Source organism: Pleuronectes platessa, chromosome 23 (genome assembly GCF_947347685.1).
Source record: "Pleuronectes platessa chromosome 23, fPlePla1.1, whole genome shotgun sequence".
In the NCBI taxonomy this organism is placed as follows: domain Eukaryota; kingdom Metazoa; phylum Chordata; class Actinopteri; order Pleuronectiformes; family Pleuronectidae; genus Pleuronectes; species Pleuronectes platessa.
In genome coordinates this window covers 10,034,209-10,057,049 of record NC_070648.1, presented here as the reverse complement: position 1 = coordinate 10,057,049, position 22,841 = coordinate 10,034,209, and the positions used below count along the sequence as shown (strand labels likewise).

General features: G+C 43.0%; 2 protein-coding genes across 8 annotated transcripts; both read left to right on the top strand.

Annotated features, from left to right (window-relative positions):
- The first annotated feature begins 107 nt into the window (after nt 1-107).
- On the top strand, nt 108-8,562 carry LOC128429789 (uncharacterized). 3 transcript variants are annotated; one of them, XM_053415576.1, is made up of 12 exons: nt 108-272; nt 1,709-1,732; nt 2,170-2,366; nt 2,494-2,698; nt 2,789-2,867; nt 3,205-3,494; nt 3,698-3,768; nt 3,873-3,962; nt 4,081-4,610; nt 4,709-4,878; nt 4,962-5,128; nt 5,521-8,562. In XM_053415576.1, exons 1-12 carry the CDS (start codon nt 266-268, stop codon nt 7,954-7,956), a joined length of 4,266 nt encoding a protein of 1,421 aa, XP_053271551.1. In that variant the 5' UTR covers nt 108-265; the 3' UTR covers nt 7,957-8,562. The 3 variants fall into 3 exon arrangements, with proteins under 3 accessions (XP_053271551.1, XP_053271554.1, XP_053271555.1); XM_053415579.1 differs by lacking the exon at nt 1,709-1,732; XM_053415580.1 differs by lacking the exons at nt 108-272; nt 1,709-1,732; nt 2,170-2,366; nt 2,494-2,698; nt 2,789-2,867 and having other exon boundaries at nt 3,351-3,490.
- Nucleotides 8,563-10,142: 1,580 nt separating this feature from the next.
- LOC128429790 (dynactin subunit 1) lies at nt 10,143-22,658 on the top strand. 5 transcript variants are annotated; one of them, XM_053415581.1, is made up of 31 exons: nt 10,143-10,303; nt 12,027-12,092; nt 12,206-12,400; nt 12,808-12,889; nt 12,998-13,029; nt 13,389-13,409; nt 14,822-14,905; nt 15,384-15,536; nt 15,691-15,714; nt 16,152-16,349; nt 16,477-16,681; nt 16,772-16,850; nt 17,188-17,347; nt 17,521-17,625; nt 17,824-18,015; nt 18,128-18,244; nt 18,346-18,498; nt 18,599-18,759; nt 18,953-19,121; nt 19,262-19,330; nt 19,427-19,639; nt 19,789-19,950; nt 20,061-20,192; nt 20,305-20,430; nt 20,543-20,685; nt 20,802-20,968; nt 21,221-21,339; nt 21,430-21,625; nt 21,732-21,805; nt 21,897-21,986; nt 22,081-22,658. In XM_053415581.1, exons 2-31 carry the CDS (start codon nt 12,051-12,053, stop codon nt 22,216-22,218), a joined length of 3,801 nt encoding a protein of 1,266 aa, XP_053271556.1. In that variant the 5' UTR covers nt 10,143-10,303; nt 12,027-12,050; the 3' UTR covers nt 22,219-22,658. The 5 variants fall into 5 exon arrangements, with proteins under 5 accessions (XP_053271556.1, XP_053271558.1, XP_053271557.1 ...); XM_053415583.1 differs by lacking the exon at nt 14,822-14,905; XM_053415582.1 differs by lacking the exon at nt 15,691-15,714.
- The last annotated feature ends 183 nt before the right edge of the window (nt 22,659-22,841 follow it).

The window sequence follows — 22,841 nt, the reverse complement described above, 5'->3', positions numbered from 1 at the left end:
ACTGCAGAGGACTGAGTCAACAGCTCTGGGTGTTTATCACGAAGTTCCTGCAGCCACTAGAGGCGCTAAACTCTTCCACTTCTTCTTCTTCTTCTTTTTCTTCTTCTATATTTTCTGTCTGTCCTTACACCGGAAGTGCCCCGCCAAAACCGGAACTGGCTGGAGGATTTTCCAAGCTAGGTAGCCTAAAAAACAACAACAGGGTTAATTGAATGTATGCATGAAAAGCACAAGGAGATTTATTTGAAGTCAGGGATCTCTGTGTATGCCAGGTAAGCCCAGTAACAGCAAGCTGATATTTCATGTTCGCTTCTGAGTTGCTTTCTGAATTTAGCTTCCATGCTAGCGTTGGCAGCCCAGCTGTCAAGTTGTTTGACGTTATCAACGCTAACAAAGCTCTTGACTGAAATGTGATGTCCAACTAAAGCGTGTCGTGCTTGACTGTCACTGTTATTTTGATAAGTCAAGCTAACATCTGTCCACCGTTATATGTCTTTATTGCCATGACTGCATGTTTCCTATATCTCCATTTATGGCTCTGCCCTCCTTCCTTTGTCACGAAGTGGTCGGAGCCTGTGATGCTTTACCTAACCCTTATATTGTTTTATGGCAAACAGAAAACGAGCAATACAAAATATTTTCGCTCCAGGCCTTCTAAATAACAACTGCAAGCTAGCTCACGTTAGCCATCGCCACTGACTGTATGATTAAGAGTTAATTGTTGGCATTTATTAAATCTTTTATCTTACAAGACATGCAATGGTAACAGAGACGTTGTATAAAAGTAGGGCTAGTTAATTGAGAACTAATTGAAAGCTAACATCCATGTGTATTCCTGTGGGAGACACAGCAGCTAGATCCCCACCCTCCCTCCTCTTTCAGTGACGTGTTGTGATAGACCTCTAGGATCCCTCCCTAAAATCCTCATGTATTGTCCTTCTCTCCCGGAAAATAGGATGGAATATGAAAACAGAGGAAAAGTAGCATTTAAGTCGTATCCTAATTCTGGAGGTAAAATTATACATATATATGCATATAAATCGAATGCTTGCACCATGTTGTTGCGATCTTTGTTTATTTGAAAAGAAATGCAGTCTGGGGGGGGGGGGGTCGCCAGGAGTGAAGCTTGCATAGAGCACCAAATGTGCTAGGGCCGGCCCTGTGTAGCGCAGTGATTCTCAAACTGTGCGGTGGCATAACATGTGCGCGCGCGGCCGGGAGGGGAAAATGCGAGGCGGAACTAATATTATAGCCGAACTAATGTTTTGACGTCAGCATGTCTTTAACGGCGGAGCAGTAAACAAATCGCTCTTTCGCCGTAGACAAGGTCGGCCACCCGCGGCTCTGCAGCCGCTCAGCAGTGGCTCCCTGTGCAGTGTTGCGCATATTTTTCTCGAACAGTGAACTTTACGATCAGTTTTCATATGTTGAACGTGCACGTGAGGGAACGTCATCCACTCTATGCAGCATCTAGTGAGAATTGCCTTGCGCCTTGAACTGTTTTTTTTTTTTTACTCAGTAACGGCTGTAATTTCCAATGTAGCGAAGTACAATACTTCAGTCAAAATCTACTTAAGTAAAAGTAAAATTACCCATTTCAAAAGCTACTCAAAAAATTACTCAATTACAGTAACGTGAGTAAATGTAATTCGTTACTTTACACCGCTGAATAAGTCCCATTTCATCCATGTTGTCATTGTTTGCCCAGGCGGAACCTCCCATTTCCAAACAGGTAGAGTGGCTACATGCATGCTGGTGATACCTGGCATGGGTTTACTAACAAACTCGTAACATAAGTGGGCAAAAAGACCCTCAGCGCACCCTTCCAATAATTAATTATGGTTTTGTAATCTCTTCACAGTGGATTTCATGGGGATGCATGTCTTAACTTATGAAACAACGAATGAAATGCTAAAATTCACCAATCAGTTTTGAGGGAATAGATACATATTTCTACATTGTGCATCAATATTTCTAAGTTGGTTTCCTGTTAATTCAGCAGTAGAAAGTCACATTATTGAAGAAAATACAAAAATTTGTATTTAACATCTTCTTCTTGGAAAATAAATGAAGTCCTTTTACCTTCAAATAAAGACAGAACTTTTAAACTGCAGGATAATTTATCTCACCAGCCTGTTGTGTCCTCCCGTATCCTGTCTTCCTTCTCAGGAGGAGGATCTCTGCGAGGTCAGGTCAAAGACCTGGAGGAGAAGCTGGAGACGCTGAAGATGAAGAGGACAGAGGACAAGGCCAAACTGAAGGAGCTAGAAAAACACAAGATCCAGCTGGAGCAGCTTCAGGAATGGAAGATAAAAATGCAGGAGCAGCAGACCGACCTCCAGAAACATCTTAAAGAAGCCAAGAAGGTACAAAGAAAATATTAAATACTATTAATAAGTATTGCTTAATACAAAATAGCTATAAATGAAAGATGCAGCTCCTCAGTTATCAGGAAATCTCTCTGAAGCTACATTTTTTACTTTCAAATTCCAGGAAGCCCGTGATGCACAGGAATCCAAGGACCACTACATGGAGGAGATGTCAGACACGGCCGACGCCATTGAGATGGCAACACTGGACAAAGAGATGGCAGAGGAGAAAGCAGAGTCATTGCAGGTGGAGGTGGACAGTCTGAAAGAGAAAGTGGATGAGCTCTCTATGGACCTGGAGATTCTTAGACATGAGATTTCAGAGAAAGGTTTTTGCACCACTCACTCAATCAAAAAAAGCTTCTCTCTGTCCTTCTTTCTGTCTTTGAGTTGAGTATAATACCTTTTCTCTTTTGCAGGATCAGACGGAGCTGCCTCAAGTTACCATGTCAAACAGCTGGAGGAGCAGAACAGCAGACTGAAGGAGGCTCTAGTCCGGTTGGTCAACAAGCTCCTTTTGATTTAAGTAGAAAAATGAAAGTATACAGTATTTTGTTTGTAAACTGTAGTTATAATTATATAAATACCACATGTTAAGTTAAATTTTTGAACTACTCATCACTAAGTGGATTGAGGGGACAACTAACATTGCCTCACCTTACTGTTGGGTATATAGCATCCCAATAAAACCTTCAGCTTACTGTAGAAGTGAAATACTTGTAGGGCAATCATGTCCATTCAAATCTACATCCACTTGCATGACATCCTGTAGTTGTAGGTAGTTTGGTCCGCACCTAATAACAAAATGTATTTCAATTTTCCTGTTCCCTCTCAGGATGCGTGACCTGTCTTCCTCAGAGAAACAGGAACATGTGAAGCTGCAGAAGCAGATGGAGAAGAAGAGCACTGAGCTGGACACTCTGAGGACTCAGAAGGAAAAACTGCAGGAAGAAGTCAAGAACGCAGAGGAGATGTGGCAGTGGTACAGCCTGCACAAGTGCCTTAATGCCGACCCTCAAGCTGGCAGTGCACAAGAGAGGAAGATGGCAGAGGAGGCTTTCTCTTCTGTTCGCCAGTGGCTTGGAATGAAGGAGGAGGACATCAGCTCCAAGTCACTGAAGGTAGGTAAATCAGTTTTTTATTTTATCGATGGCATTCACAGATCAACATTAAGCTCATATAACTGCACATATATTGAATATAAAACTTTAAATCAGTTTAAAATTAAACAGGTTAAAAGGCACACTTTTCAGGATTATTCTTTATTTCTGTTTCAACCCAATATGATCCTTGTGGCTTCCTAAGCTTTTGTCCTCATTTTCTTCCAGCTGACACTGCCATGGCCCCTCCACCAGACCCTCCACAGCAGCCACAGACAGACCCCGTTCCACCATCGCAGGTACAGACATAGTTCATAGATAGGTCACACTAACATACAGGTTTATAGTTATACACTTACTCACTTCCATATATGTTTATACTAATACACTTACTTTTTTGAAGGAACCTCCATCTGGTCCTCGTAAGAGGACGTCAAAGTCTGCGGCACTGCCACAGCCACAGCCAATAGAAGCCACTGTCACGCAGCCTGAGGTAATACATGTACAATACAGCTAAATACTGTTTAATATGTTAATGCAGCAGGAACAGCGTTACAGTCAGAGCACTCAGTGACTGGTACATGACGGTTTTGTCTTTGTTCTTCCACCAGGTGTCATTTGAGGGCTGGCACAAACAGTGGGAGTCCGGCCCTCAAGGTCTCCCCAGTGCTGACGTGAAGTGGCTGAAGGAGGACGCTGAAAGGGGGCTCTTTAAGAACCTCCCCATCGCTCGCAGGAAAATTCTGAAGGATGATCGCATGTGGTTCCATCCACCAGAAATTCCTGGAGTGGTGGTGGGGGGAGGAGTGCCCTCTGCAGACGCTTTTTTTAGAAGCCGTGTCTTCTTTTGGAGGCCTGTGGGAGTGTGGGGCTACAGCCTTCGCTGTCCCAGGTCAGGATGCCCCGGGGAAAAAGCAGCCTTTCTGTACCCCTGTGGGTATGGAAACACAGTGAGGCATATCTGTGACATGACTGGCTGGTACAGCATGCTCACAGAGCTCCTGGCCTGCAACGCGTGCAGGAAGGCTGCAAAGGGCTCTCAGGAGCATACAATTGGTCGCTTCCTGGCGTGGGATGCTGCTATTTTGAAGCAGCTGACTCCAGCCCACCAAGCTGTGTTCCCTGCGATCCTAACACCAAGGTGAGAGTCTCTTGTTATTTCACAATATTTTGAATCTTAAACCGTTTTACTACAGAGCAAAGTTCCACTGGCGTTACATGATTGTGCTGTAATTTCAGACGCGGTGTGGACAAGCAAGTTGTCCGCCTGATGAGGGATCGGACTGAGGGCAACACCATGGTTAAGGTGTGGAGGCAGGTCCAGGAGGGTCACTGTGAGGAGTACCTGCAGAGAAAGGACCTCTACACCAACCTTCTCTGTCAGCTCAGCAGACCTGGAAGCATCATGAGTAAGTCAGATTAGTTATTTGTTTTTTTCACACACACACACACACACTCTGTATAATATAACAATCCACTTCTCTGCCTCCAGGTGCTCTGGGCCATCAATACCAGAAGCCGCCGACGCGCAGGGAGCTGCCGTCGCCGAGGCTTCTTAGAAAAGCCTACCTGATCTATGAGGCAGAGCACATTGAGGACTACCGGACACAAATCATGTCCACGTTCGGGAAAGTCCTCAAGTATGTCTCCACCAGGAAGGTAAATTTAACACAGTGTAAAATGTTTCATTTAACAAGTGTCTCAATGTGCATCATTTAATAATCAATACTTCAATAACTGTATGAGCCAAAGACTGACTAGTTATTGTACTTATGTTTGTAGTATTGCATTTGTTATATTAATAACAGCATTATGTACACATTTAAAGTAGTGGCATATGAGTTTTGAAATATTGTTAGTGCAGATGGGAAGGGTTTTTTGATGGATATGCTGTTTATTATTTAGATTATAATAATTCTAGATAAATGATTAATGGAAGGGAGGCAGCTATTGAAAAAGCAGTTTGAATACACCCCTCTGAGTTATTTTTTAATACTTTATTCTATACCAAATGTCTGACTCCCTTTTCTTTGTGTTTTATCTGTCATCAGATCTGCAAGAAGCTTTCAGGTCACGGAAGAGGCACTGCAGAGTGGTGCACCAACGTGGCCAACGAGCTGGGGCAGGTCCTCATGTCGGTGTTCACCTGCGAGGAGTCTCTTACGTGCCTGAAGCCCATGGCTGACGGCCTCATGGAGCGCTACAGGAGAGCAGGAGAGGGCCCTCCTGAGCTGATGTATGTGGACCGTGGCTGCTGCAGGGTGCATGGTGTCTCCTCTATGGAGCATCTCTTCAGCGACTGGGCGAACAGTGGAATGATGGTGCGGCTGGACATCTTCCACTGGATAGAGCGCTTCGATGCGGCCGTCCGGACAGACCACCATCCTAAATATGCACTGTTTAAGTCTGCGCTCTCTGCAGCTGTCTTCTCCTACAATAAGGATGACATGGCGCTGCTCATCCAGGCCATGCGTGCAGGAAACACGACCAGGTATGCCTCACTGACTGACGCGAAGATGATTGAAATCTACGTCAGCAAAGAAGATCTCCACCACTTTGTCAGGAGGATCACGTTGGGAGCCCAGGAGTCCTTCCTCCGTGTGCAGACAGCCATCAACAGCCTGAAGGGAGCAGCTGGGCTGGATGAGAACCAGGTCCCTCTGTTTAAGGACGCTGCAGCCATCGACCGGGTCTGGGAGAACCAGCAGAAGCACCTGGAGTGCATTCAGGATCCCCCAGGGAGAGACATGTACACTGTCATGAAGGTCGTCACCCGCAACAGTGTGCGCATGCCATACTATACCACCGTGAGAGGAAGCAACAGCCTGGAGGGGATCCACTTCTTCCTGCCCCGGATGTTCCCAGGGCCCCACTGTGCTGCCGTCCCCTTCCAGGTATACCTCCTCAGTGGCATCGCACACTGGAACTCTGACCGGGAGTCAGGCAGCGTTAAAGGCCAGAAGGGCAGAAAAAATCGAGTGTACATGTCTCCCCTGATAGATCGGCTTAACAAGCGGTGCCAAGACCTGTTTGGCGAGGTGGAGGAGATCAACTTCAGGCCTCCAGTTCCTCCTGGTGAGGAGCGCATTGGGCTGGAGTACCTCTTTGCCCAATCTTCCCAGCCCTTCAGCGCTTCTGAGCATTACGCTCAAACTAGAGAAACGCTTCAGACTGTGGAGGATGAAGACGATGAAGAGGAGGTTGCTGCCGACACAGAGGAGTCCACGGAAGATGATGTGGGCTACGCCACAGACGCTGAGAGCGACGACCTGGGTCCGCTGAAGAGGAATCTGGTTCTCACAGACCAGGTGGTGGCTTCGGAGCACGACCCGTGTGTGGAGGATGTGTGCGGCCCCAATCATCTCCCTGGGTACCAGCATGTGGAAGAGCTGAGCAGCATTCTCGTTGAAATTGCGTTGGAGGAGGGAAAGCTTGCTCTTAGTGACTCTACAAGAGAGAGAGTAGTCAGCGCCTGGAACAAGCTTGACCTCCACGACCGCAGCATCCAACAATTTGACAGCCTCTACTCTGCACGCTGGGGGAACGCTCTGTTTGGCCGCACCAACGGAGATCCGGCCGAGGCCTCTTTGGTGCAGAAGCTGAAGTTTAACAAGCGCTTCTCTCCCGCCCACCTGCTTGACTCCAGGAAGAACCGGCTGATGTACTGCATCGTTAAACAGCTCTGGCTTCACCCGGACTGTAGGAAAAAGGCTCGCGGCTCCCCTCTCAAGCACCAGATCACCACACTCTACCAGCGGGTGCAACAGAGAGTGACTGTGGATGACGCTGAACTCAGCAAACTAGGGATTCCCATCCTGAAAATGAACAACAAATCTGTTGCTGAGTTCATAAGGAGACAGGAAGCCTTCTCAGCCACAAACGTGACGGATCGAGGTTTGTCTATCCTCCAGCGTCCGCAGAGCATCACCAGCACCAGCCTACCTCCCGCTGCAGAGCTCCCGGATGAGAGGCCGCACACCAGCCGACCTCAAGTGCAGTATGAGGTCACTCTATCTCTGGCTGGCACGCGGAAACGCAAAGTGGCGCATGACCACCTAACGTCTGCACCCCAACCTCAGCAATCAATAGCGGCAGCGACAGCGACGGTCACCACGGCAGCAGGACTCCAGCCCCAGCCCCAGCCCTTGTTCGTGTTCCTGCCACTCCGTAGACCAGCTCTTCCCCCCCAGCTGCTGCCGCCGCCTGTTTTCCTGCCGCCTCCCGCACTGCCACAAGCCAGATCTACTCTGTACAAGAGGAAAAAAACAGAGCTGGGCGCTACACGGCCCCAGAGCACAGTGCAAAAGCACACATGCGCACTTTGTGGCCAGTCCACTCAAGGACACATAAAATACAGGAAAAAAACATACTGTCAGCAATCCAAATTATCCACATCCAAAGGCCTCACTGGAAAGACTTTTGTAAATATCACAGACTTCCATATGGCAGTGGACGAGCTTCTGGCCTCTCAGTCCCAGGCCCCTTAGAGCAGCGCTCGAATGCTCTGACACTGGGCTCTTTGTATATATTATATATATTAATATTTGACAGACACAATCATTCGTTTTGTATTATATTTCACTATGCACCTTATTTCTCACGGTTTGAATTTTATATTTTAGAGGTGTTTTTACTGTTGTGCTTGCTGTGTTCTTTGTATATATTTAGCAGATGCAATCATTCTTTTTCCAGTTCATGACATATCTTTATGCACCTTCTTGGAAACTACTTACTAATTACTTCCTTAATTTGCAAATCACAAATGTCACAACTCATCAAAATCTTGTTTTGTGTGTATATATATAGGCTATATGCACTCGTTACCTCTGTCACAGGCATAATAATTCTCTTGCACTACGAGCTTGATGCCTTTTACATTGATCTCCAGGACAAGGCTTTATATTCTATAATGTATATTTAATCTTTATCTTGGTTGTCATTGCTGTTTTAGATTTATATTTTAAGCTAATATTACAATTATTTATGTTTTTTTACACCTGTGTTTATAAACCTGTGACAACCTATTTTATTATTGAAAATGTGAGTTATTAAAAAAACAAAAATTGCACTCCAATAAACCTCTCTGACCTTTATTTTCATACAACAATTAACAGAATATAAAAAATCATAAACATGAAAAGATAAGACAGTCAATTCCTCATCCAGAACATTCCCCTATTACAGTAGCAACAAACATAAAGGTGATAAGCTGTACTTAAGCTCTGCTAAGGCACTTTTAATGTAAACAGATCCACACCAGTGATAGCTTTCCATACAGGTTGTTTTGCCTTTTTTAAACCTTTCAATGTGGAGCTTGCATGAGGGCAAAGGTTAAACTACTTTGTTTGTGTGGTGTTCAGAAAACAATATGGCTTTGAACACCACAAAAACAAAGTAAATCTGTATCATGCAGGATACAGATATTACAAAAGACAGGCAATTACACAGTATAATTGCAACCATGATTCTAAGTGAGTATACAGAAGATATGTACATATATACAGGTTTAATAAATAATATACAATATAAATATGAAAACAGATACAGACAGTCGATACAAATACAGCTCACCAGTCACACACAGTCATGATCAGATTCTGCCAATAGAGGGAGGTGTTTGATTGACAGGTGTCCGGTAAACTATCATGGTTTCAGGCTTCAAATTTCTTTTTCCTCTACATTAATGACAATGATTTGCTCAGGGGTTTGCACATCGCCACGGTCCATCGCCGGCCCCTGTCTGAATACACGTCAACGTGCATCCAGAGACACTTCCCCTGTCCATCACCGAGTGTCGCTGCAGTGTGCTGACATTTTATTTTCATTTCTTTCAGCTCTTACTCACTGCCCTTCAAAGTCTTATCCTCATAAAATACATTAGACTATCACAGTAAAGCAGATTAAACACCAGTAACAGTCATTCCGAATTTATAGTCATCTGCTGAAAAATGAGATCAGAATAGTTTCTAATTTTGGACTCTCATTAAGAAAGCTACAAGCTGGAACTACTTTTATTCTCTAGAATATTCTATATTCGGCAAACTATTCATTGAACATATCTTTGCCACATTCATTTGCCATTGCATTATTCTCTGTCACTGACTACGTTTAAACGATGGTTCTGCTTAATTATTTAATGATAAATAAGTGATAAGACAAAGTCTGGTTTAAAAACCTTAGATAATATTGATTAAGCATTCTATTGTGTTACTTTGACCCCTTTCTCACATCAGCGGTCTTGCTTTAGTCACTGTTTTTGCCCAATCATTCTTAACAATGATTAGAATTGAAATCTTACTTAACATACGACCAGATTAGAGAATAATAAACTCTGTCACAATGTAAACACCCAAGACCCCTCATTGATTCCTGTTTTCCTGTATTTTACATTTATAATCTAGTCTATAATTTCACATTTTCTAACTAGAGGCTAGAAACAAGAGGACAAAAAATAACAATGTTTCCACAGCTTGGGTCCTCGACAGTGAAGAGGAATGCAAACTTACATGAGGACTAAGTAAAGAAAAAGTAAATCGATAAAAACTGCGCGATAAAGGCAACACACCCCACCCCTGCAGAGGACAGCTCTGGGTGTTTATCACGAAGTTCCTGCAGCCACTAGAGGCGCTAAACTCTTCCACTTCTTCTTCTTCTTCTTTTTCTTCTTCTATATTTTCTGTCTGTCCTTACACCGGAAGTGCCCCGCCAAAACCGGAACTGGCTGGAGGATTTTCCAAGCTAGGTAGCCTAAAAAACAACAACAGGGTTGATTGAATGTATGCATGAAAAGCACAAGGAGATTTATTTGAAGTCAGGGATCTCTGTGTATGCCAGGTAAGCCCAGTAACAGCAAGCTAATATTTCATGTTCGCTTCTGAGTTGCTTTCTGAATTTAGCTTCCTTGCTAGCGTTGGCAGCCCAGCTGTCAAGTTGTTTGACGTTATCAACGCTAACAAAGCTCTTGACTGAAATGTGATGTCCAACTTAAGCGTGTCGTGCTTGACTGTCACTGTTATTTTGATAAGTCAAGCTAACATCTGTCCACCGTTATATGTCTTTATTACCATGACTGCATGTTTCCTATATCTCCATTTATGGCTCTGCCCTCCTTCCTTTGTCACGAAGCGGTCGGAGCCTGTGATGCTTTACCTAACCCTTATATTGTTTTATGGCAAACAGAAAACAAGCAATGCAAAATATTTTCGCTCCAGGCCTTCTAAATAACAACTGCAAGCTAGCTCACGTTAGCCTTCGCCACTGACTGTATGATTAAGAGTTAATTGTTGGCATTTATTAAATCTTTTATCTTACAAGACATGCAATGGTAACAACGACTTTGTATAAAAGTAGGGCTAGTTAATTGAGAGCTAATTGAAAGCTAACATCCATGTGTATTCCTGTGGGAGACACAGCAGCTAGATCCCCACCCTCCCTCCTCTTTCAGTGACGTGTTGTGATAGACCTCTAGGATCCCTCCCTAAAATCCTCATGTATTGTCCTTCTCTCCCGGAAAAGAGGACGGAATATGAAAACAGAGGAAAAGTAGCATTTAAGTCGTATCCTAATTCTGGAGGTAAAATTATACTAATCATTAATCATGGCTATGAACAGGCGACATTCCTATACCCCCAGGGTGAGTAACACGGTCGCTTCTCATCAAATAATGTTTTATTTAGTGCATCAATGCTCATTTGATTTGTGTATTTGAAGTTGAACCATTATAATGTAAAAAGCAAGAGTTTGTGATACTCACCATAAAGTTGTTGTAGGTTCTAGCTTGTGTCATATTGCATCTTCATCAGAGAAAATCTGTAATATTTTTGGGTTAATCTTGATAATCCTGTACATAAAATGAAAATCCTGTCCTTATGTTCAACCCATTGCTCCTATTTAGCTACTTTTAGTTGTATTTATTTTAGAGGATTCTGTAAAAATTGATCTCTGCTTCTCTTAAACTAACAAAAAACCCTCCCATAGCGTCCACCATAGAGCTAGGATAAACCTTTTCTATCCAGTTTTCTGCCCTGTAGTTTGAAACTGTGAGTCAGCGTGAATTCACATGTCCGTACAGCTCTATTAAAGGATTACACTCAACCGCAGTCCTAGTTTGTCCTGAATGAGCATCTTTGTGTGAGCGAGGCAGAGATATGGCTTGTTTATTAGGAGGTCTGCTGTTGCCCAGACATATGACTGGGTGCATGAATGTGTTTCTGTGCTCTGGGGCCTTAGGACTCACTTTTTACTGAACTTTTTTAATTAATGAAGTTGCTCATAATAGCTTGTACGGGGAGAATTATGGGGCATTATAAACAACGCTATTTATCTGTGAACTTTAGAGGTCTGTTTGATTACATTAGAAAAATATTCTAAGCTAAATCTATTCAATCAAGATTAGTTCACGTAATAAAGATAAAATGTCTGTGGCATTATGGAATTAAAACATTTAATTCTCTGATATGTAATGACTTCACCTTCCTTCTTTTTTTGCCACCTTCCTCCACCACCACTCATTCTCATTAGTCACCAACCTTCCTCTTCTTTCTCTTTCCCCCCTCAGCTGACCAGCCCACTGATCAGCAAAATGAGCAGTGCAGGAACAGTGGAGAGTGGTAAACCTCCAAAGGTGGGTCACTTCTCAACAAAAAGAAATAAAGAAACATAAATGAATAAATGACTATTAACTAGAGCAAAACAACTCAGTCTCTTTTCTTCTTGTCCCTACCTTTCTTCTTCTAGATTGGCTGTACAGTAGAGGTGACAGGGAAGGGTCAGCGCGGCACTGTCGCCTACATCGGCGCCACCCTCTTTGCCTCTGGGAAATGGGTGGGTGTTGTACTTGATAAGCCTAATGGCAAGAACGATGGTACTGTGCAGGGGAAACGCTACTTCATCTGTGAGGAAAATCATGGAATATTCGTCAGACAGTCGCAGGTTAGTCAAATAAATATTTTTTGATGTTATGATGTAGTGTGTGTTGCGCTCACAAGGTTTGTGATCATGATGAAACAATGCGGTTTATTTTTGTAAATGTGTTTATGTTATATTTCTATAATCAAATTATTTTTGCTTGCAATTTGCTAGTCAAGAATTTAGATTCTTCTTTTAAAATTGTATATATGACTTGATTTGTTCTTTTAAAACGATAGCAGTACCTGGATCTAAATTGGCAGTTATACTCATAGTGATACCTATCCCTAATGCTAGTAGGGAATGTCAGTAGTTTTATAGGATAATATTTTCTAACCCTAACCCTATTTCAGCCTTTACTAATCAAGAAGGAAAATGCCCCTTGATGCTTGTTTGTTGTTTTAATCCCATCCTTGTGTGTGTATGCACAGATTCAGGTGGTGGAAGATGGCTCGGGTGCCACCTCACCAGATACTCCTGAGTTTGTTCTTGCCAAGATTCTCAAACAAAAAGGTAAGACTAAACCACAGTTGCATCTTAAATTCATACCTTAAGTAGCATCTCAAAGTGAATAATAATAACAGTAAATAATAACATGCATACTTCATGTGTTTACTCTAGACATTCCAGAGACTCCAAAAACATCCAAACTGGTAGGAAACCATCTGCTGCTTTTGTTTCATTTCATAATCGACTTATAATTTTTTTATTTCTTAACTCAGCTTTAGAACATTTAAAGGTAATGCCTGCCCTGTCCAGAGCAGTTAGACTGCTTTAAATGTACCGAACTAAATTAATCAGACCTATTAATAGCAAATAAATAAATTTCAAAAGAGTGGTGAAATTACCAATCATCTCTCTGACTTATTCTTTGCATTCTCTTCCTGACCAGAAATGCTTTGTTATTTTTTTATCTATTTCTCTTCCCTTTTTATTACCTTAGAATTAATTTCTGTTTTACCTCAGCTTTGGGTTGATGTCTCAATTGTGTTTTTCTGAATACTTTTCACAGACACCACTGAATGTGAAGAAGGTAGAACTATTTTAATATAAAATAAATTTGCTTTGGTTGTTGCTATTCATACTAATGTGCCGACTAACATTTTGCATTTAAAATACTCTTTAATGCTTTGCACATCTTATTGATCCCTCATTTTCACAGTTTTCTCTTATTGTTTATGTGCACGAGACATTTTAGTTTTTTGTCACTTTTACTTTTTTATTCCGGTGGAATCATCCAGCATAAACATCAAGAGAGCAAAACTGTGACCATGTTAAGGTCATCATTGCGGTGTCTTTGTCCACTTGGCCTCACAACTCATTTGAATTTTGCCACAGTTGTGACTTTGTTGCATGACTTCACACGGTCTTGGGATTTGAGTCATGAAGAATAACTTCTTTGAAATGGTGCATGCAGCTATCGAACCTGTGCTCAGTGGATATAAACTAACAGATGTATGCTTACTATCTGCTACTTATCTCTTATCTTGCGTCCCCGCTGGATGTGTGTGTATATCTGTGTGTGTCCATTCCTCTTTCTGCAACTCACCTCCTCCTCTCCTCAAGTCCTCTTCCCGCCGCTCTGCCAAGGTGAGCTTCTCTACAGTTGACAGGGGAGGTGCATCCAAACAGAATAATTAAAAAACTTCTAAAAAGCTTTATTTAACTATTTCAACCTTGTGAGGGTGCTCAGCGGGTTGAAAACAAGGATACAGCTTTGAATATCTTGACTGCTTCAGAAAGCCAAGGATTTTTGTCTAGTACGATAAGAAGTACGTGTTTTGGAGAAGGCAGCCGGGATTACATTAGTTTAATAAGCACAATATTGAGATTACGATTATGGTTAGAATTTCACAGCATTTTTCCTTTGAAAAATGATCCTTTGCATAGTTACATGGCAGATGTTGTAGACATACCCTCCACTCTAGAAATGGATTCATCATGGCTACACAGTCAGACTGTTGGAAGGCGTAGTGTTCAAGAGGCCCTATTTTAGCCAATTTCCTACTGCAGAGATAGTTGCCATAAATGATATGGTCTTTTATTTTGAGAAAATATATTGGCAGTCAGATTAGACGTATGCACGTTGTAAAAACATTAACGCTTAAATGAATAAATAGTGTTAAAATTACTTGATTTAACAGAAAAAGATACACCAGTATAAAATCCTGTATTTCCTGTTTATTCACTGTTATGTGTACAGAGATAGTGATGATTTCCTGTGACACAAAGCAACATTTTAAGAAATATAATTAGCTTTGCTTGTTTTATGTGCATTTCTAACCATAACATGTATAACATGAGAATAACTAAAACACTGACTCATTAATTTTCCCATTTAGAATAATTAAACGGTACAAGATTGAGTTTTGTATTATCAGACTTATTTTGCATTTGAAAAAATAACTGTTTGGAGTCCTAACACAATTTTGATCGCACTGGCAGTGGAGCACGCCAGGTCTCACACCTGCCACCTCCCTCCCCTCCCTCTTGGTACGCTCCGCCGGCCGCCCCAGCCTGCCACTGACGGTATGATCTGTCATGTCCGAGTACTCAGGGAGTGGTGACAGGGAGGGGTGAAATGTTTGGTCACAGAAATCGGGTGACTTCTTAGTTTGTCTTGGCACCTATACTGGGCTCTACCATTTCACCAAACTCTTACTCGTTTCTTGCTGACCTTCAAGGAAACCTTTTGGGGAAAGGTGAATTGTTTTATCTAGTAATATACATGATCGTGTTATCACAAGCTAGTACAGGACGAATACAGAAGAATGTTTGAGTCTAGGACATTCACTTTTCAACTGGGTTCTTTAAAGATGTCTGCTCACTGTGGGAGAAGCACATTTATGTAGCATCATTAGTTCATGCCATTAAATTATTAGTGCATAATTTATAAAATTGCAATGGTTTAACTCGCGCTTTCACTCAGTCCTTCCTTCCTCCTTTCTTTTAACTCTCATATCCTCCCTCTAGCCACTATCTGACACTTACCGTCCTTTGTCAACAGACGTCTCGTGAGAGTCTGTCATCCTCGTTGTCTGGCGATGTCAGTGAGGCTGGAGTGTCCCCTCATCAGGGTGCACTGGGAGCTCCCATCGTGCCTCAGCCAAGCGGGTCACCTGCGCCAGTCGCATCCGGAGTCCCAGCTACTCCGAGCAAGGTAGGTCACTTACAATAACAAGAGCTTTTTTTAGTATTTGTGCCATTTTTATATGGGTATTTTTCATTTTCAGTACTTGTCAGTTTTGTCTCCATATTATTTCCTCTATCATATAATAAGTCCCATTTCATCCATGTTGTCATTGTTTGCCCAGGCGGAACCTCCCATTTCCAAACAGGTAGAGTGGCTACATGCATGCTGGTGATACCTGGCATGGGTTTACTAACAAACTCGTAACATAAGTGGGCAAAAAGACCCTCAGCGCACCCTTCCAATAATTAATTATGGTTTTGTAATCTCTTCACAGTGGATTTCATGGGGATGCATGTCTTAACTTATGAAACAACGAATGAAATGCTAAAATTCACCAATCAGTTTTGAGGGAATAGATACATATTTCTACATTGTGCATCAATATTTCTAAGTTGGTTTCCTGTTAATTCAGCAGTAGAAAGTCACATTATTGAAGAAAATACAAAAATTTGTATTTAACATCTTCTTCTTGGAAAATAAATGAAGTCCTTTTACCTTCAAATAAAGACAGAACTTTTAAACTGCAGGATAATTTATCTCACCAGCCTGTTGTGTCCTCCCATATCCTGTCTTCCTTCTCAGGAGGAGGAATCTCTGCGAGGTCAGGTCAAAGACCTGGAGGAGAAGCTGGAGACGCTGAAGATGAAGAGGACAGAGGACAAGGCCAAACTGAAGGAGCTAGAAAAACACAAGATCCAGCTGGAGCAGCTTCAGGAATGGAAGATAAAAATGCAGGAGCAGCAGACCGACCTCCAGAAACATCTTAAAGAAGCCAAGAAGGTACAAAGAAAATATTAAATACTATTAATAAGTATTGCTTAATACAAAATGGCTATAAATGAAAGATGCAGCTCCTCAGTTATCAGGAAATCTCTCTGAAGCTACATTTTTTACTTTCAAATTCCAGGAAGCCCGTGATGCACAGGAATCCAAGGACCACTACATGGAGGAGATGTCAGACACGGCCGACGCCATTGAGATGGCAACACTGGACAAAGAGATGGCAGAGGAGAAAGCAGAGTCATTGCAGGTGGAGGTGGACAGTCTGAAAGAGAAAGTGGATGAGCTCTCTATGGACCTGGAGATTCTTAGACATGAGATTTCAGAGAAAGGTTTTTGCACCACTCACTCAATCAAAAAAAGCTTCTCTCTGTCCTTCTTTCTGTCTTTGAGTTGAGTATAATACCTTTTCTCTTTTGCAGGATCAGACGGAGCTGCCTCAAGTTACCATGTCAAACAGCTGGAGGAGCAGAACAGCAGACTGAAGGAGGCTCTAGTCCGGTTGGTCAACAAGCTCCTTTTGATTTAAGTAGAAAAATGAAAGTATACAGTATTTTGTTTGTAAACTGTAGTTATAATTATATAAATACCACATGTTAAGTTAAATTTTGGAACTACTCATCACTAAGTGGATTGAGGGGACAACTAACATTGCCTCACCTTACTGTTGGGTATATAGCATCCCAATAAAACCTTCAGCTTACTGTAGAAGTGAAATACTTGTAGGGCAATCATGTCCATTCAAATCTACATCCACTTGCATGACATCCTGTAGTTGTAGGTAGTTTGGTCCGCACCTAATAACAAAATGTATTTCAATTTTCCTGTTCCCTCTCAGGATGCGTGACCTGTCTTCCTCAGAGAAACAGGAACATGTGAAGCTGCAGAAGCAGATGGAGAAGAAGAGCACTGAGCTGGACACTCTGAGGACTCAGAAGGAAAAACTGCAGGAAGAAGTCAAGAACGCAGAGGCCACTATTGATGAACTGAAGGAGCAGGTAAACAAACATTTGATTCTTAATGTTCATAACACAAAGTTAAATTTAATGGCTGAAATTTCCCCCTCCATTCCTCTGTATGTGTTTTAAAGAAGGGTGGACTGTTTTTGTTTGTTATTCCTCTCAGAATCTAACTGTATATATACTTGCCTGTGTGTGTGGACTTGTTCCAGGTGGACGCTGCTCTGGGCTCAGAGGAGATGGTTGAGACGCTTACAGAGAGGAACCTTGACTTGGAGGAGAAAGTCAGAGAGCTGAGAGAAACAGTCACTGATCTGGTCAGTATTCATATGAGTGACATTTCTGATCTACATACATTACTTTGTTTTCATTATGTCCAAGTATTCACAGTTTGGTTCCCATTTGAAGAAAAAAATCCAGAATAAAACGTTATTAAGCCCAGTTACCAAAAGAAGGGTCTGGTCACCACCTTCAATCCTTTACACAATGTCTGTTTTTTTCCCCTTCACCAACAGGAGGCAATCAATGAGATGAATGATGAGCTCCAGGAGAATGGAAGGGAGACTGAAATGGAGCTGAGAGAACAGCTCGACATGGGTGGTGCAAAGGTCAGAGAAGCTGAAAAACGAGTGGAGGCTGCTCAGGAGACTGTGGCTGATTACCAGCAGACCATCACCAAATACAGAGATCTCACTACCAGGCTGCAGGTAGGTGGAAAGAGGGAAATTAACACTTCTGCTATAGGAAGTGAGCTTGATGTAGACACACTGGCAAGTGGACGTACTGAAGCCACGTGTCCTTTCTTCCCGCTGCACATAGGATGCCAATAGGGACCTGATCAACCAGCAGAATGCCAACGCTGAACAAGTTCAGCAGCCACCCGCAGAACTGTTTGACTTCAAGATTAAGTTTGCAGAGACCAAGGCCTATGCCAAGGTAGGAGACCTGCACTAAGACTGATCATATATGACCAGTTTTAACTAGGTGATATCAGTGTCCTTCATTCTCTCTCTTAATAACTCCACGTTTGTCTCCAGGCCATTGAGATGGAGCTGAGGAAAATGGAAGTGGCTCAGTCCAACAGACAGGTGTCCCTCCTCACCTCCTTCATGCCAGACTCTTTTCTCCGTCATGGTGGAGATCATGACTGTATTCTGGTCCTTCTTCTCATCCCCAGGCTCATCTGCAAGGTATGTAAATGTACAAGACTGTTTTAAAACAAATTAGTTTTGTTGTTCTCTGTCTGTCTATGTACTCAGCAAGATGTATTTGTATCTTCTATCCTGGCAGGCTGAGCTCCTCAGTAAACAAGCCCAGGAGAAGTTTGATTTGAGTGGGAACCTGGCGCAGGGGGCAGGGCTCAGAGGGCCTCCAGGAGAACAGCGCAGCTTTGCCTCAGGGCTGGTGTACTCCCTCAGCTTGCTGCAGGCCACCCTGCACAAATATGAACAGTACGCACTGCAGCTTCATCACTTATGTGACAGAAATAAATAATGTAGTGTTTCTAAGATGTTGGCCATAAAAGCAGTTGTATATTATATTTGTCTAGAATAATTAGAATCTGTTACTGAGTTCATGTAACCCTTATTCATTATCAACCTGTGCTCCTTCTATTTGTTCCCCTTTTCCCTGCTCTTGTTCTAGGGCTCTGAACACCTGTGACGTAGAGGTTTTTAAGCGTATGGGTACACTTTACTCTGAAATGAATTTCCATGAGCGCTCCCTGGATTATTTCATCGACCTGCTGCATAAAGACCAATTAGATGAGACTGTTCAGGTGGAGCCCCTGACCAAGGCCATCAAGTACTACCAGGTAATATATACAAACCGGTGATGTTACCTGAAAGAGCTGTAAAGGACTTTAATAGTCTGTATCTTTTCAGTGTAAATAGCATTTGCATAAAAACATATTAGCTTTGCTGTAGAGGAGTAACTCACTGTTTTGTTTTCCAGCAACTGTACAGCGTCCATCTGGCAGATCAGACTGAGGACTGCACAGTGCAGCTGGCTGACCACATCAAGGTATGTGAAGCTTCTTCAATGGTTGACATATTTCTGTTGAGGAAAGTAGAGCAGAACTGTTTCCTAACTTTGTGCATTTCACACTCTCACATCCAGTTTACCCAGAATGCATTGGACTCCATGGGAGTGGAGGTGGCTCGTCTGCAGGCGTTCCTGGCTGCAGGTCAGGAGAGCTCTGGCCTTGCAGTGCTTCTGAAGGACCTGGACACTTCGGGCTCGGATATCAGACAGTTCTGTAAGAAGATCCGCCGTCGCATGCCTGGAACAGATGTGGTCGGAGTACCCGCTGCGCTCAATTTTGGACCACAGGTATGGGTCCAAATGGAAAAAAAGGCCCCTATGCACACATAAATGTACATACACACTTAATTACTGTATGAAGCTTAATCTGAAGTAGCTTTGACATGATTCCTTTCCGTTTTGTACCATTAAACGTTTATCTCTTGTATGATTGGCAGGTGGCAGAGTCGCTGACAGAGTGTAGGCGTCAGCTGACCCGTGTGGTGGCCGTGCTGCAGGAGGTGGCTGCGGCTGGGGCTCAGATGGCTGCTCCGCTGGCAGAGCAGGAGGGTGTCAACGCTCTCAAGCTGGAGGATATTGCCTGCAACGCTGTGGATCAGGTACTGTGAATACACATGTGCCCTGTGAGCGATAAGGATTTTAAGCTTTAAATTACTGTTTTGAGACAAATGATTATCTCTTTAATCAAAGACCTTTTTTCTCCACCAAGGTGTATGGCTCCCATGGCCTGAGTGGCCCAGAGTGTCTGCGTCAGTCCTGCAGCTCTGTCATTGCTACCATGAACAAGATGGCTACGGCCATGCAGGAGGGAGAGTATGATGCTGACAAACCTCAGGGCAAGGTATGTGCAGGCCTTGTGTATCACATAGTTCACTGAAATCAAAGCATATTTATATTCTTGGTCACTTCCTTCACATTCACTCAACTTGTTATTATCATCCCTTCGTCTTCAGACTCCTCCTGTGGAAATCAGAGCTGCCACCGTCAGGGCTGAGATGACTGATGCTGAGGGTCTAGGTGTTAAACTAGAAGACAGAGAGACGGTCAACAAGGAGGTCAAGAGGTCTCTTAAGATCAAGGTAACACAGTGAAGAAAACACTTGCAAAAAAACAACAAATCCTCTTTTGTCTGAGAAAGTTTTAATAATAAGCCAATAAGTTAGAAATCAGAGAAACTCTTATTCCCCCCAGGGTGAGGAGCTGAGTGAGGCCAATGTCCGCCTGAGTCTGCTGGAGAAAAAGCTTGACACCTCCACCAAAGACGCAGATGAGCGGGTGGAGAAGATCCAGACCAAACTCAGCGAGAATCTCGCCCTGCTGAAGAAGAAAGAGAAGTACGAACCATTAGATGCATACACATTTCAGTTTTTATCTTTTTCTAACTTGCCCTCGTCTCTCTCGTGCCCTTCCTATTTATCTCCTCATTGGCCTCTTTTCTCCTCGTCTTCAGGGAGTTTGAGGAGACGATGGATGCTCTGCAGGCTGATATCGACCAGCTGGAGGCAGAGAAGGCGGAGCTGAAGCAACGCATCAATAACCAATCGAAGATGACCATTGAAGGCCTTAGAGGCCCGCCTGCCTCTGGAATTGCCTCTATTGTTCAGGGATCTGCAGGAGGTGAATTACTCTGTGGTTATGAGCATTTATTGTACATAGATGGAAATGTTATTTACAGGTAAACTGCATCAGTCAGCTGATAATTAGGTAATATTCTGCTTGTAGTTGGTGTAAAGTGCTACTGCAACAATGATACAATGACAAATAACAAAAATTGTCTTCAAATTCTGTGCGAAAAAGACAATGAAATGTCAGAAAAGTAGCACAGGGTGTCAGTGATATATTTTTCACTTTGTTCCCTCTGTCGAGCAGGTATGCCTCTATCCATGGCGGGGCCAGTAGAGGTGGTGGACTCTCCCCTCCTCCGGCAGCAGGTCATGGCTCAGAGACTGGGCATTAAACACCTCAAGAATGAAAACAACAGACTCAAGGTACACTAGTTTGGCGTTGGTGTCATTATATTGTGCTTTGCTCGATGTTTGAACCCTGGTAATATTAAACAAAAGTATATTTGACTACAGGCTGAGAAGATGAGAGCCCAGCTGGCCTCCCTGCCTCCACTCCGCCCCCCCAAACTGCCACAATTGTCCAAAGAAAGCTCCATGCCTCCAGAGGGACTGAACACAGGCCTCTATCGCAGGACTGACCAACTGCTGGCGACACTGCTCAAGCTGAGTGCAGAGTCTAAAGTGGTGGACATCACTGGGAAGACAACAGGTGTGAAGCATACATATTTAACCTTTTGAATAAGATGCTTTTTAAAATGTGATTTAGGTCACTTTGCTTTAATTTCTGTCCGTCCCCCTCGCATGTTTTCTTCCAGTTAGTGCCAGTGCCCAGCTGCTGGAGCAGACGTCTCGACTGCAGAACCTCAGTGACGCTCTGGACAAACTCAAGGTGACAACTTCAGAGTCCAAGCTCTTCTCATTAGCGTGTCAATATGCTAACAGGAATGCACAAACCAAACATTTGGAAACTTGTGTTTCAGGGAGAAGTAGCTGAACATGTGGTCACGCATCAGCGTGGAGCAAAGGCTTCCTCTGACTTCGCCACCTTCCCGCTGTCATCCTTTGTTAAGGTAAAAGCATACGGCACCAGTTACAAGGCTTTGATGTCAGTGAAAGTAATGGATCATGTAAAATTATTTCTTGTCCATCTCTGTTCTCTCTTAGGCCAAGGAAGAAAAGCAGGGGAATACGGTGCTTGTGGGTCGTGTTTCCATTCCATGCACCCGCGGACAAGAACAAGTCCACCGCCTCGTCCTCTCACAGCAGCAGCTGCAGCAAGTGCACAGCCTCCTCATGGTGTAAGGGCTCAGCCAAGATTGAAGGAACATCAAGAAAATCTTTTAATTCTAATTCCAACTTCCACTTGACACTCAATTTCTTTCCTTTGCTTTTCACTCTTCTCAGGAAATTGTAATCCAGCATTTTCTAAGTTAAGACAGCACTAATAAAACTAGAGCACAGGTAAAAGCGATTGTTGTTTAAAGAAGGGCAAAGTGGATTTGACTCTTTTGTTGTAGTCACGGAAAAAGTTTGTAGGCACCAACCTGATAACTCTTTGTGGGAATGGGGGAAACTACAGTCATTTGTATTGTGCTCACACCTCTTTAGTTTCTTCTTCGTATCTTTTGTCTTTGTAATAATGTTATAGAAGTTATTCCCAAACCAGAGCTTGGTATTAATGGACTAGTATTTGTAGTAATTCAGCCAATAAAAGGAAGCAATTCACTTCAGAGCATAAATTATGAACGCGTCTGTGTTCATTTTGACTAATGGATGTAAAGCCTCTTAACTATGTGTGTGTTAACAGGCTTTACTGTGTTGTTGAAAAATGAGCTGCTCCAAAATAAAGGTCCACTGTACAGAAACATTTCTCATTATCCTCAATAGATGTAGACAACACTGCTTTCAGAGTGACCTGCTACCAT